Source organism: Sinocyclocheilus grahami, unplaced genomic scaffold (assembly GCF_001515645.1).
Source record: "Sinocyclocheilus grahami isolate Dianchi unplaced genomic scaffold, SAMN03320097.WGS_v1.1 scaffold447.1, whole genome shotgun sequence".
Classification (NCBI taxonomy): Eukaryota; Metazoa; Chordata; class Actinopteri; order Cypriniformes; family Cyprinidae; genus Sinocyclocheilus; species Sinocyclocheilus grahami.
Window position 1 is genome coordinate 677,933 of NW_015505626.1, and position 15,941 is coordinate 693,873.

At 38.4% G+C, this 15,941-nt stretch overlaps 1 protein-coding gene across 1 annotated transcript; it reads left to right on the forward strand.

Annotated features, from left to right (window-relative positions):
- The first annotated feature begins 8,916 nt into the window (after window positions 1-8,916).
- On the forward strand, window positions 8,917-12,442 carry arsia (arylsulfatase family, member Ia). Its single transcript, XM_016234202.1, has 2 exons — window positions 8,917-9,252; window positions 11,050-12,442. The coding sequence occupies exons 1-2, from the start codon at window positions 8,969-8,971 to the stop codon at window positions 12,440-12,442; spliced, it is 1,677 nt and encodes a 558-aa protein (XP_016089688.1). The 5' UTR covers window positions 8,917-8,968.
- Window positions 12,443-15,941: the final 3,499 nt, after the last annotated feature.

The following is a 15,941-nucleotide window of genomic DNA, read 5'->3' on the forward strand; positions in this document are numbered from 1 at the left end:
CGATTAATCATGATTAATTGTTTGACAGCACTAATATACAGTATATATATATATATATATATATATATATATACACACACATATAGGTAAATTGTAATAGATGGATTACAATTTAATTATTTTCTGAAAAATTATTGAAAATCAAGTCTTTCATTGCCATTTTTTGCTATTTGAAATTGTGTTTCTCTTCTTAAGAAAGAAGTAAAATATAATAAATAAAATAAAATAAATAAATAAATACACACACATACATTATTCAATATTTTATATATATATATATATATATATACTGTATATTAGTGCTGTCAAACAATTAATCATGATTAATCGCATCCAAAATTTAAGTTTTTGTTTACATAATATACATGTGTACTGTGTTTATTTATTATGTATATATAAATACACACACTATATATATATATATATATATATATATATATAATTTAATGGTATACAGATCATTTTATTCACTAAGAATGCATTGAATTAATGATATACAAAGTGTTTACGTATAATTTAATTCACTAAGTATGCATTAAATGAAAGGAGACATATTATGCCCCTTTTTACAATATGTAATATAAGTCTCTGGTGTCCCCAGAATGTGTCTGTGTAGTTTCAGCTCAAAATACTCCACAGATCATTTATTATATAATTTTGAAAATGCCTATTTTGAGTGGAAGCAGAAACACGCTGTTTTTCGGGCCTGTGTCTTTAAATGCAAATTAGCTGCTGCTCCCCGCCCCCTTTTCCAGAATAGAGCTGGGTCATTACAGCTCGAACCTGCTAAAAACATCTGTTTTGGTTCTGATTATCATGTTTATCGTGCTGAAATCATGCGGTTTCAACCATATTAGTTTAAACTTCTGAGATACAGTTTTCTGAGCGCACACATCCGAAGCACACGGACAGAAAGCGGCTGTCACAGCATGTGAGTACTGAACTAAGTTCTCATTCACACACAAGTTTACGTTAAAAGCACACATGAGTTACAAAAAACAGTCGGTTATGTCTGTGAAGGTAAACAGCTGGGAAATAAATCGCTTGTTTATTTTAGATCTGTGTGGCAGCAGCAATATGCAGACGCTTGCAGAAAAAGGCTTACCAAAACAAAGTTACTGGGTTAATCTTTTTCATGTTTCCTTGGTTTGTAGATGCACCGGGGACCTGAGCACTTAAAACCTGGAAAAGTCAGATTTTCATGATATGTCACCTTTAAAACCATATAAATACTTTATACTATAAAATATTAGAGAGAAATGCACTAACTACTAGGCCACGATTCCTTACCTGTTAAAGTGCCCCTATTATGCCATTTTTAAGGTTGCTAATATTGTTTTATGAGTCTCCTAAAACAGATTTACATGCATGCGAGGTCAAAAAACATGTTAGTTTTCTCAAAAAATAGATTTAATTTTACTTAATTTCTAAATGATTCAGTCTCTCTAAACCCCTCCTTTCCGTGAGCCCTCACTGCTGTGATTGGTCAGATGGCGCAGTCCTTCGTGATTGGTCCAGAGCCGTAGAGCGATTGGCTCTGGATTGGTCTACAGCGTACAGCGCGTGTCGGAAACTAAACGCCCATTGCCATGACGGAATGACAGCCCTGGAGACTTGTCAATACATAGAAAAGATGGTATCGATTGTACCTTACCAATTCGAGCCGGAGTCTAATGATGAAACGGTTGAACTGGCTGATCGACAAGAGACTGGTTTGCGAGCAGGACTGGAGCAGGACGTTTCTCAGTGGTAAGTGTCAAGTTAACAAGCGTGTGGTAATTATAAGATGTGATAAAACATATTTACTATCACAGCGTAGGATACAGCGTCTTCTCGACATGATGTTAACCACATGGAAATGTTACTGTTTGTGGGCGGGCAAGTTGGCAACGTAGAACGTGGGCAGACATTATGCAAATGTGTTACTTCGTGACGTAGAGCCGTAACAGAATAAGATTCAAATTCCTGATGACTCGTTTAGGCGATTGCGAGCCGACTCTTTTTTTTTTGATAGACAATAACTTTATTTATCGTGCACTGTCGGCTTCACAACTTTGCAGATAGTTTATGCTCACATTCAGCTACATGACACACTGCATGAAAGGTAATATTCGAAAAGGCATAATAGGGGTACTTTAAAGGTTTGTAAGAAAATGATATTGATGACTTGATATTATTTAATATATTAAGTGACCAAGAAGTACTAGCACATGTTTGATAGGTCTGAGAGACATCACAACCAATGTAGATATTTTGGTCTGTCTTGAACCTGTTACCTGAGCGGTTCACTGGGGTCAGGATCATCATCTGATTTCAAAAACAGCAGAGTCAGCGAGTCACATCAGGGAAAAACACCTCTGTGTAAGTGTAAAACCACAAACGACCGCTGCTCCAACACCCGGCTCCAACCAATCAAGACCAATCACATTCAGCTACATGACACACTGCATGAAAGGTAATATTCGAAAAGGCATAATAGGGGTACTTTAAAGGTTTGTAAGAAAATTATGTAATTTAATTGTATGCGACTTGATATTATTTAATATATTAAGTGACCAAGAAGTACTAGCACATGTTTGATAGGTCTGAGAGACATCACAACCAATGTAGATATTTTGGTCTGTCTTGAACATGTTACCTGAGCGGTTCACTGGGGTCAGGATCATCATCTGATTTCAAAAACAGCAGAGTCAGCGAGTCACATCAGGGAAAAACACCTCTGTGTAAGTGTAAAACCACAAACGACCGCTGCTCCAACACCCGGCTCCAACCAATCAAGACCAATCAAATTCAGACATCCAAACTCAGCAGTGTGGTGAAATGAGTGTGAGCAGGTGTGTTTGGATTATGGTTTGAGCTGTGGGGTGTGTGAGCGTGTGTATGTCTGTATGAAGGGTGTGTGTGAATATGTTTATTTTAGGGCAACGCAGCCCACTCGTGTTTACATGTTTCTCTAAAGAGGATTCAGGGTGGGAAGAATAAACTCAGATAAACCCAAAACAACAGCAGTTTCAAACTTTCATGACTATGATGAAACTGATAATTACCTAACATTTGACTCTGTTTGCATGAATAATGAAGGAGAAACTCTTCACTAGCTCTAGGCAGGTGATGGTAAGCAGTTCAGGTCAACTGACAGGAGGAGCGGGGTAACTAGCATTCACAGAGCTCCATTCATGAGTATCTGAGGAAAAAAAGAGTTTGTAAATGGTTTAGCCAGGGGGTCAGGGTTTGGCTGGTTCCTCTGCAGGTATCGTCTGCTGGCACATGCTGTAACTACACAATTATATTGTGTAGTTTCTCTCTTTACAGGCGTTCAACAGTCATGGCATATTCTAACCAAGAAGGTCTAGACTACAATACCTGGAGAAGAACCGCAGAACTTTCAAAGCCAATCACTTGAGCCATGAATGTCATATGACTAATGTCGCTAAAGAAGAAAAATGATGCCATTTTCAACAACAACATGCACCCAAGTTATGTATTTTTGTAGAATTTTTAGAATATATATGTATAAAGATATATATATATATACACACACACACACATTGCCGTTCAAAAATTTGGGATCAGTAAGATTTTAAATGTTTTTTAATGGAGTCTCTTATGCTCATTAAGGCTGTATTTATTAGATCAAAAATACAGAAAAAAACTGAAATATTATTGCAATTTCTAATTTTGTCTTCCTGTTTTAATATACTTTAAAATATAATTTATTTCTGTGATGAAGCGCTGGATTTTCATTAGCCATTACTCCAGTCTTCAGTGTCACATGATCCTAGAAATCATTCCAATATGCTGATTTATTATCAGTGCTGAAACAGTTGTGCTGCTAAATATTTTTTGGGACCTGTGATACTTTTTTTCAGGATTCTTTGATAATTAAAAGGTTAAAAATAAGTGTTTGTGTTATAATATACACTACTATTCAGAAGTTTAGGGTCAGTAAATTTTTTAAAGAACAGCATTTATTCAAAATAGTCTTAGCACATCCCATTTAACACATCCTTGCTGAATAAAAGAATTAATTTCTAAAAAAAAAAGAAAGAAAACTAAACTTCTGAATAGTATATTGTATCACAAAATTTATATTTTGAATAAACACTGTTCTTTTTAGAATCCTGAAAAAGTATCACAGGTCCCCAAAAAATTAAGCAGCACAACTGTTTCCAACATTGATAATAAATCTGCATATTAGAATGATTTCTGAAGGATCGCGTGACACTGAAGACTTGAGTAATGATGCTGAAAATTCAGCATTGCTTTACAGGAATAAATTATATTTTAAAGTATATTCAAATAGAAAACTGTGATTTTAAATTGCAATAATATTTCACAAAATTACAGTTTTTTTCTGTATTTTTGATCGAATAAATGCAGCCTTGATGAGCATAAGAAACTTCTTTTAAAAACATTAAAAATCTTACTGATCCCAAACTTTTGAAGGGTACTATATATATATATATGGGTTCTGCTCTAGGCATTTATGGCTCAGGTGATTGAATGAAGAATGAATGGGAGTGGGAAATGTACTATAGATTTCCTTGCATATTAATAGTTTCTCCTATATTGTTGCAAACATAGTCATGATGTTTCGCTGAGTTGTCTGCAAGTGTCAAGCTCTGCTTGTGTGAGCGTGTGCTGTATGCACCGTTTTCTCAGGTTTCATCCAAAAACAAGATTCACTTTCCCCAGGATATAAAACGAACACACATTCCACAAATTTAGCTGTTCAGAGGTCTGCCCACCGCTCACATCCCTCTCTTTGACAACTACCCTCTGCTGAAAACTGCTCAACAGCCGCCCCACTTTTCACTACTGGCCCCTCTCGATCTATAACAACTTGGCTGTTTACCTTCTATATGAAAACAGATGTGATCGGTCATTTATGCACAAAAATCACTTTCAGGACAGGGTGACAAGATCCACACTATACTCAGTAATACTCTAAACCAGATTTATAGGATTAATAGGTTTAAACAGGATTATAAAAGCAGAAACAAACGACTGGACTCAAACCATCATGTTTCAGAAACTGCTCATAGCATGAAAATAAAAATCATTTCCAAATTAGGTTTGAAAAAAAGTCCTCTCTGAACAGACTATCTGTAAATATGAGAACCTGAGATCCTTTGAAAGCTTGAAAATGAAAAGTGTGCCATTTTACTGGAAGTGGTAGATGATTAAATAGAGTTAGTGTTAGTATGAGGGGAAGGGTTTTTAATAACACTCTCGCAACGCCAAATTCAACATCTCCTCAGACTCTGCTGGCTTCTCTTCTAATTATTTCCTTTCATCTTCTCGCTTTCTCTCAGGCCATAAAGGGGAAAAAAATTGATCAGATTTGGAGTTACAAAAGAGTATGTGTTTAACGAACATGATGTTCAGAGGTGACAATAACAGTAGAAGTACATTTTCTCTGCGAGATTATAAACGTATAATCCCAGTACATAATTTAAGCACACGGCCATTATAAAACACGTTTCACAACAACAATCTGTTATCCACTGAGGGCTTGATGTTGTGATATATTATATATATCATTCATCCCTCCACTACTGCTGACATAAATAAAGGTTAATAATTGGTCTCTATGGGTGCTGATATATAATTTCCGTAGTATGTGTAAAGGCGCACAGTTTTAGTGTTAAGAAGACAAATTTGAAATTTGCATTGTGTCTCAACGCACGCATCTTCTGGACATGTTTGAATAAGTAATACTTTTAAAAGCATATTTACCTCTAGATTTACCCATATGAATACTTTCTTTAGTTTATTGTAATAAACATGACGGTGAATGTGTTTTATAGGTATATAGGTAATTTATTTTAAAAAAAGAAGAAAAGAAAAAAAAAACACTCAGTAAGCCCCAACGTACCTGTAAAGAATAACAAAAATAGAATAAATCGATTCGATTTTTGTGTGTGTGTGTGATAATTTACTTTGATTTGTTATGTCTACATTCATCCCAGAACAATCTCTGAGTCAACGAGACCAGGTGACTGTGACCAAAGGAATTTGTACAAGCTGCCCATAAAGGCCAGATTTTTTAAAATATCTCACTTTTTTTTTTAAATACCAGACATAATATTTAGTAGATTTATGAACAGTTGTTGTATTAATAGAGAGATCTAAAAGCGCTTGTGTACATTTGTTCTGCAAAGTCGACATTAAAGATAGTAACAGCTTGGCAGCAACTCAGAATGCGGAGGTTTGAGCTAAAACTGACATCCGAGAAATTTAAGGTGGATTTGCTGTTGTTGTTGTTTTTGAGGAAAGTAATGTTTACTCACTCATGTAAGATATTTTCATTGCCAAATATTTTAAGTAAGAGAGAAAACTTGAATCACTCTTATAAAGTATATTTCTTTGGCACTGCACTGTAATTGTTTTTGTTAAACTTTTAATCAGTTGAATTCAATTTCATTTTAATTTTATAAATTCAAATATAAAACTCTGCAGTGAATGGGTGCCGTCAGAATGAGAGTCCAAACAGCTGATCAAAACATCACAATAATCCACAAATAATCCACACGACTCCAGTCCATCAGTTAACGTCTTATGACGTGAAAAGCTGCGTGTTTGTAAACAAATCCATCATTAAGAGGTTTTTAACTTTAAACCGTCACTTCTGGCCAAAATATGAGTCCATAATCCATAATAACTCTTCCTCCAGTCATTGGTGAGCTTGTGATGTAATGCTAAATTTCTCCAAATCGGTTCACATGAAGAAACAAACACATCTTGGATGGCCTGGGGGTGAATACATTTTCAGCAAATTGTCATTTTTGGATGACCTATTCCTTTAATTATGACTCATTCATGACCAGTCCTGTTGACTCAAGTGCAGATTCTTATTAACACTTTAGTTTCATCTTCAATATCCACAATCAAAAAATCTTTAATCCTAAACATTTTCTCAATATCCAATTGTTTGTCTTTTTTATTAAGAACAAAATGCTAAAAATGTATGATTTGACACATGATTTGTGAGGTTGATTTCCTCTCAAAATGACGTGATAGTTGGTCTGGAGCATTCTGGCTTGGAGCATTCTGGCATTCATTTATTTTACAGAGAATGTTGACTTCATTGCACAATATGTTGACACCGGTGCTAAATGGACACAGATGTGAGCAGAAACGTATGTTTCTCTTTCAGATCTTATCAGCGGAGTGTGTGGCTTCAGGTGATGTGCACACAGTGAATCCAGTGAGCGCCAGCTCATATATAATAACATGCTCAAAGTCCCAATAAAAGAGCTCTTGTGTGCACAAACGCTGTCTCTGTTCAAGCACAGTTTGTACCCCTGGTCCCCCTAAATACTCCTACAGCATGTTTTAATAGCAGGAATCCTTAGGGGCCTCAGCTTGTGTTTGGAGATTAATAAAAAAACATTGACCAAATGAATAAGAGCAAATCTAAAGACTGTCTTCCATTTACTGAGCTTATAAACAGGTTGTAAAAATGATCGTACTTCCTATACATCTGTAGTCAGGTCATAATATGTCCATGATGATAAAATGATAATATAAATCAACAGTTATGTGCAAATGACTCCAAACCACAGATGAAAGCCATTGGCGTAATGCATTTATTTTATAGGCTATTCGTTTAAACAATGGCAAGGCATCACACACTGAGTGAAGACATCTCTCTTGAATATGTCTCTTTGTTGCACTTAAGGGGCGTTGAAGACTCAATTCTAGAAAGCAGAAAAAACTGAACTGTGGCTCTGTGTCAAAACCTAGTGAGCTGCATACTTAGAAATGTCATATGTATTCAAAAAAACAAACAAAAAAAGATTTGGAGTAATGTTATGTAAAGCATTTTTGGGCATCAAAGACAAAATATAGTACACTGTAAAAAAAAAGAAAGAAAGATAAGATATAAAAAATATAATGAAATATGAAAATGCTACAATAATTGATTAAAGTTAAATTACCTTACTTTATATGGTGAAAAACTGTAATGCATCTATGGCACATTTCATGTACACTCTACGAAAAGTCTGTAAACATACAGCCTTATAGTGTTAATATAAGGAATTTCCCATATTGATTTTTCACAGGTGTTTTATTTTGAATTACGCATTGTGTTTTAGGGTTGAAGGAAATGTCCTTAATGGAAATTGTACTATTAATTTTCTAATTGATACTTAAACTTTTTTTCCTACAGTGTAATTTTACAGTAAAATTCTGTCAAATGTGCATTATTTAAAAAAGTAATACATTTTAGAAGTAATACATTTTCATTATAATTTACATTTTAAAAAAGTATAAATCGGCATTCCCAGAATCCTCTCACATTTGAATGGTTTCTCATTGGAATTGCTGACATTTTTTCTATTTTTCCTTTTTTTTTTGTGTGTGTCATGTTACCATGATGGTACTTTGTGTATATTATTAAGTATAAAGTATCATTTATCAGTATATTATAATTAGTATAATTGTAATTAGTAAATTAGTATATTGACATTATAATATGTTTCTATAGTAGGCTACATTTAAGACTGTAAAATATCTGTTAAACTTTAAAAAAAGTAATAGTAGCCATACAAGGTAACGTTCTGGTAAACACATTTTTTAAAACCGTGAATTAGCCTACTCGTTATTTTTATTTATTTATTTGTTTATTTTTACAGCGTACTTTAGAGAGCATCATATTGGTGTGCAACATCAGAAATGCATTGTGCACTTTAGGGTGCCGGTGTGCCATCGTGTGTGTGCAGCATTTGTCGGCATGAATAGCAAAAATACTGTGAAAGTACTAATCTCACTAGACATTATTGGCCACTGTAGGCACGTGCAGGGAAAAAAGCGCTCTAGCTGAGCTCACTAGTTCTTGAGACATCGCCAGACCCTCACGGCGCGCACATACATCGCTCTGCCTCCTCACGCAAACTTTACGCTCGTATCTGCAGTTCAGACGATCATTCATGATTTTTTCCTCACGTGCAGTCACTTGACCATGACAGCAGCGGCTCTGACGGCGCTCTCCGTGATGAGCTTGCTCAGTCTGGGCTATCTGTCCCAGGACTGGACGAGTCCGAACCAGGTCGAGCAGCCCAACCATCCGCGCCCGCACATTATCTTCATCATGACGGATGATCAGGGCTTCAACGACATCGGCTACCACAACAGAGACATCCACACACCGACACTGGACAAGCTGGCTGCGGAGGGAGTGAAGCTGGAGAACTATTACATCCAGCCCATCTGCACTCCTTCCCGCAGTCAGTTCATCACTGGCAGGTAACTCACTCACTCGCGTCTGTCAGCTGTTTGCACCATGTATGTGGACGTCTACTTGCTGTTTTTGCTACATAAATATGGTAATGAGTGGTAAATAAAATAAAAGCACCATGGTCATCACACGGTACACCACAGTACGGTTTTGTAAGGGTGATATTGTTATAATAAAGCAATTTACAATGCCAGAAACACTCAAGGCAGGGGGCCCACTAGGGGGCCTCAAGATGACTTAAAATAATGTGATTTGTATAGACCTGGAAAAGTCATGTAACTCGCCTTATAACCCGGTGGGCATTTTTATGCACTTTATGAACACACTTTATGCCAAGCTCTAAAATATTTAATCAGAAACTGTATGTGAAAAATGTTTTTTAAGAATTTTTATCCAGTAAAACAACTGGAAAAGTCATGGGGCCTTTGAATATTGTTGTGGACAATGTGGGTCGTTGGAGTGAAAAAAGTTGAGATATACTGATTTAAGTTAACTAATTACTGATCATTTAAAAAAAGAGTAATTCTCATCAACAACAGTGTATTTGGTCAAATATACTGTATATACTACTTTCCTGTTAATTAAAATGGTGCATTATGCGTTATTGGAAAACAATCAAGCGTAGCGTTAGTTCTGGCAGGTCACGTTAGTCAAGCTCGCATCAGCTGACCTTCAGCTGATCCCCATCTACCTATAGTAATACAACACCTATCTAAGCATTCATATATAAGGTCCCTCGGTATTATCAGCAGTTTTCGCATTGCTCAATAGCTAATTAACATCCTCCATCCCCAACTCCTTCTCTGTCAGTCAGGATTCAGCCTTCTGATTCTCCTTTGAATCAGACTAATTCTAAAATGTGTACATAAAATGATTGAACTTTAATGATATATGCAATACATTTACAGTATGTTGGTTCTGTTTTGTTTACCCTGGGGGGTTATCACTGCTCTCCCTGCTCTCATCCATGCTAGGCTGCATGGATGCGCAGGGAGTTCTTGCCCAGAACCAAACTGTATGCTAATTGTCAATCATCTTTGACGATAGTTGTCCTGACAGAATTATGGATTATTGGAAGCTGTGGGCATCATCATCATCAAATATATAATGTACAGACAATTTACAGCACTGTTTGAACAAAGAATTTTTGTGGAAAATTATTTTTCTTTTCATTTTAATCATTCAGACCCATTTGTGTATCAGCTTGAGTGATTCTTGAACAAAACTCACTCGAATAAGTGAATCATTCACAAATCTGACATCACTGTTACTTGTGACAAAAGTAACAGTGACAAAAGAGCAACATTTTTGGCCAATAAATATTTAACGGTAGAACATAAGAACTTATTTAATAAAGACAAATCAAATTTATTTGTACAACACTTTTCACAATACACATAGTTTTCTTTACAGAAAATTGTCATAAACTAATGTCCAGGTTATGAAAAGTCAAGACAGGGCAAAGTAAATTCATTTAATAGTACATTTCATACAATTCAAAGTGCTGTACATAAAAATGTATAAAAATAATGATCATAAAAAGGTTTAAAGAGATTAAAAAAACAGTAAAAATAATAAATAAAAATTAAATTAAATGTACACTTTAAAAGGAATATGAGAGACATACAAAAAGCACAAGAGGATGAAAATAAACATGCACAAAGTAAATAATTCAGTTATGTGCAGTTCTGATGTCTATAGCAATACAGTGTGTAAAATAAATCAATCAATCCATGTCTGTGCTTGTGATGAGATGTGTTTGTGAGTTCTGATCCAGTTTTTTTTACTTTCCCTTTCCGCTCTAGATATCAGATCCATACGGGTCTCCAGCACTCGATAATCCGCTCTCGGCAGCCCAGCTGTTTGCCCTTTGACCTCCGGACATTGCCGCAGCGGCTGCAGGAGGCGGGATATGCCACGCACATGGTGGGCAAATGGCACCTGGGCTTCTACAAGCGCGATTGCCTGCCGACCCGCCGCGGATTCCACACGTACTTTGGCTCTCTGACGGGCAGTGTGGATTATTACACCTACAAGTCATGCGACGGGCCGGGAATTTGCGGGTACGACCTTCACGAGGGCGAGCGTGTGGCGTGGGGTCAGGGAGGGCGTTACTCCACACATTTGTATGCGCAACGAGTCCGAAAAATCCTCGCCGCTCACGATCCTTCATCCCAGCCTCTTTTCATTTTCCTCTCTTTCCAAGCCGTGCACACGCCATTGCAGTCGCCGAGGGAATACATCTATCCGTATCGACAAATGGGAAATGTGTTTCGGCGGAAATATGCCGGGATGGTTTCGGTCGTAGATGAGGCGGTAAAGAACGTGACGTACGCACTCCGAAAGTATGGCTACTATAAGAACAGCATCATTATCTTTTCTACAGATAACGGCGGACAGCCGCTCTTTGGCGGGAGCAATTGGCCTCTACGGGGAAGAAAGGGAACGTATTGGGAAGGAGGCGTCCGTGGCATTGGATTCGTCCATAGTCCGTTGTTGAGACGCAGGAAGAGAGTTAGCAAAGCTCTGGTTCACATCACCGACTGGTACCCAACGCTAGTGGGACTTGCAGGAGGGAACGTTTCCCAAATGGACGGGCTTGATGGATATGATATGTGGGAAACCATTAGTAGCAGGAAGGAGTCTCCACGTTTGGAGATCCTACATAATATTGATCCTCTCTACAATGCCGCCAGGCATGGATCTTTAAAAAACGGATACGGGATCTGGAATACGGCCGTACAGGCAGCGGTTCGAGTCGGAGACTGGAAGCTCTTGACCGGAAATCCTGGATATGGAGACTGGATTCCGCCTCAGATGCTGGGAAACTTTCCGGAATCTTGGTGGAATTTGGAACGGCACACGGAAGCGAAGAAATCCTTGTGGCTCTTTAATGTGGCGGACGATCCGTATGAGCGTTATGATCTCGCAGAGCGCCGGCCAGACGTGGTCAAGCAATTGCTGGCCCGGTTAGTGTTCTACAACCGGACCGCCGTTCCGGTGCGCTACCCTGCAGAAGATCCCAGAGCCGATCCGAGACGCAACGGAGGGGCTTGGGTTCCTTGGGAAGGAGATGAAGAAAACTGGGAGGCGTTTTACCTTCGAAAGAGAAAAGTCAAGAAGCAAAAGCGGAAGTTCTGCAAAATGAAGTCATTTTTTAGAAGACTTAACTTTAGAATGATGTCAAACAGGATTTGAACAAACACATCCTGCAAGAACTGACTATTACAGATGCTGCTGACAGTAACACATTATTATTTTAGGGATTCTGATGATGAAATTGCCTGGTATGGAGAGTCCCATGATCACATTCACTGAAGCATGTGTTTCTGCTTACTGTTTTTGATCATCCACATCATTTCTTTGAGCAGATTTGGACCCCTGTGGTTTTCTGATAATGTGACCTTGAATCCCTGTGCAATGAATGTTGAAAGAATTAATGAATGGATTTTGTATCCTCTCTGCTTTGGTGTACAGTGCTTGCACGCACCTCATATTTATATAAAATATCAGCTAAGAGACTAAAATTAATCTAAGTTAAGTTGTTTTGAGCATGTATGTGACTGTTTATGTTTGTTTGCTACCTTATTTGACCTATTCTGGTTACAAAAACTCAAAGTGTTTTGCATAAATAAAATCTTTTTCAAAAGACTCAAATTCTCTTGTACTGAGATTACTGTAATTTCCAGTGGACTGATTGCCCTCTAGTGGGCACCTGAGATTTCTTTATTTAGACTACTGGACAAATAATAGTGCATTTACTATGCTATAGCTGATTTCTAGATTTTTTTTTTAAATTTGATCTTGTTTTTTTTTTTAACATATGCAAAGCATATCGCCTGTTTACCTATAAAAAAAAATACTGGTTAGGGGCCTTCTGGGACTGCACTATAGCTGCACACAGAGACAGTATAAAGGGCTGCTTGTTAAGTGTGTGTCTTTCAGAGAAATGGGCCTCTCAGATGAGGGCGTCAGACTCTAAACTGAGAGACTGAGAGACTTCTGATTCTTAACGGCTTGACTTAATTTTATTGAGATGCTTACTGTACTGGTTTGTCTCCTGACCATATAGAAATTCTTTAAAAAAATGTAAGTATTCTAAGAAGTATTCTATTTATTTATTTTCTATTATTCAAGCTATAAATCTATTAATGTAAATATTTTGCAGCATAAGTCATTACGTACATGAACAACAATTTGGGAAAACTACTGTATATAAGTGGCACTCTGTGGCACGGCAGAATTTGGAACAGCCTCTATTATTATAATATTTTCCCCCATATCATACAATATGTATATTTGTCACACAATGTTCACCATTCACCGTAGTTTACCATTAATGGGGAAGGAAATGCTCTCCACATGTTTCTTCTACCTTGAGAATTATTGTTTAATTTAGAGCCCCATGAAATACATTTTATTTTCCCCTCCTGTTTTACATTCCTCCCCTAGAATTTATAGGCCTATAATATATTACTGCTACTTCTACTACTTTGAGAATTACATTTTAGTATACAATAGTATTATATTTCTGTCATAATTTTTTTTTTCAAATTAAACCAAACTTTGTTTGGTCGTGAAGATCTTTGAGTTTCTGTGTATTTATTAATGGTAGTTTTTCTCAAATGTAACTGAAAAGCTCGGAAGTGAGTGAAGTTCATGTCCATCATGTTTTTGTAGACAAAACTACATAGCCAGTGTGAAAAATTCACACAGAGACATGCAGAAGTTGCAGACTGGATGATATCGCATTTATTTCTACTGTCAGATTAATCCATATTGGTTAAAACATAAATTTTATTTCAATATGATATTGTTTATTGGTGTGCAAGCCATTTAAGGATCACGTCGAGTCCAGTGATTCCAGGTCCCGCTGTAGAGTGGGTTCGAATATAGTGACGTCACAATCACTGTGAGGCCACAGTTTAAAAAAAAATGCAGAATGTTTAGAATCTTATAATATTAAGTCTGCTCATCTGTCTGCTATTTTGACTCTGCTCGATTGCAAGATTCGCTCTGCAAATATTCAGCTCGTTCGACTACAGTTATAATCACTCTTCAAGTTTCATCTGCTCGACTTCATATTCAATTTAGTTGACTAAATTAATCTCTTTAATCAAACACACCTGATATATGAGGTATATATCAGTAGCTAGCTCTGAGACTCCCACTGGCTGTCAGAATGACAATGACTCTGAGACTCCCACTGGCTCTCAGATTGACACTCACTCTGAGACTCCCACTGGCTCTCAGACTCCCTCTCCTGAAATTCCCACTGACTCTGAGACTCCCACTGGCTGTCAGATTGACAACGACTCTGAGACTCCCAGTGGCTCTGAGACTCCCACTGGCTCTCAGATTGACACTGGCTCTGAGACTTTCACTGGCTCTCAGACACCCTCTTCTGAAATTCTCACTTGCTCTGAGACTCCCACTAGCTCTCATATTGACACTGGTTGTCAGACACCCATTAGCTCTCAGATTGACTCTGGCTCTTAGACTGTCACTCCTTCTGGGACTCCCATTGGCTCTCAGATTTTGCAGACTGCCGGGGCCTGTCTAGTGGGACTTACTCTGGGACTGACTCTGAAACGTCCAGCACTTTTAAGACTGCCACTGTCTCTGCTGCCGCCATCGTCTATTCCAATGTCTCTGCTACCGCCACTGCCTGAGAGATTGTTACAGCTACCGCCACAGCCTATGACCCTCTGGCTCTCAGACTCCCACTAGCTCTGAGACTCCCACTGGCTCTCAGATTGACACTGGCTCTGAGACTCTCACTGGCTCTCAGAGTGACACTGGCTCTCAGACTCCCACTCCTTCTGAGACTCCCACTGGCTCTCAGATTGACACTGGCTCTGAGACTCTCACTGGCTCTCAGAGTGACACTGGCTCTCAGACTCCCACTCCTTCTGAGACTCCCACTGGCTCTCAGATTGACACTGGCTCTGAGACTCTCACTGGCTCTCAGAGTGACACTGGCTCTCAGACTCCCACTCCTTCTGAGACTCCCACTGGCTCTCAGATTGACACTGGCTCTGAGACTCTCACTGGCTCTCAGAGTGACACTGGCTCTCAGACTCCCACTCCTTCTGAGACTCCCACTGGCTCTCAGATTGACACTGGCTCTGAGACTCCCACTTGCTCTCAGAGTGACACTGGCTTTGAGACTCCCACTAGCTCTCAGAGTGACACTGGCTCTCAGACTCCCACTCCTTTTGAGACTCCCACTGGCTTTCAGATTGACACTGGCTCTGAGACTCCCACTGACTCTCAGATTGACACTGGCTCTGAGACTCCCACTGGCTGTCAGATTGACACTGGCTCTGAGACTCTCACTGGCTCTCAGACTCCCTCTTCTGAAATTCCCACTTGCTCTGAGACTCCCACTAGCTCTCATATTGACACTGGTTGTCAGACACCCATTAGCTCTCAGATTGACTCTGGCTCTTAGACTGTCCCTCCTTCTGGGACTCCCATTGGCTCTCAGATTTTGCAGACTGCCGGGGCCTGTCTAGTGGGACTTACTCTGGGACTGACTCTGAAATGTCCAGCACTTTTAAGACTGCCACTGTCTCTGCTGCCGCCATCATCTATTCCAATGTCTCTGTTACCGCCACTGCCCTTAGAGATCGTTACAGCTACCGCCACAGCCTATGACCCTCTGGCTCTCAGAGTGACACTAGCTCTCATACTC

What these genes read in the sequence shown, in the direction of transcription:
- arsia (XM_016234202.1), top strand. Translation starts at nt 8,969, where the DNA reads ATGACAGCAGCGGCTCTGACGGCGCTCTCCGTGATGAGCTTGCTCAGT. An exon ending in AGTCAGTTCATCACTGGCAG is followed by an intron (nt 9,253 to 11,049) that starts GTAACTCACTCA and finishes TTTCCGCTCTAG; the next exon opens with ATATCAGATCCATACGGGTC.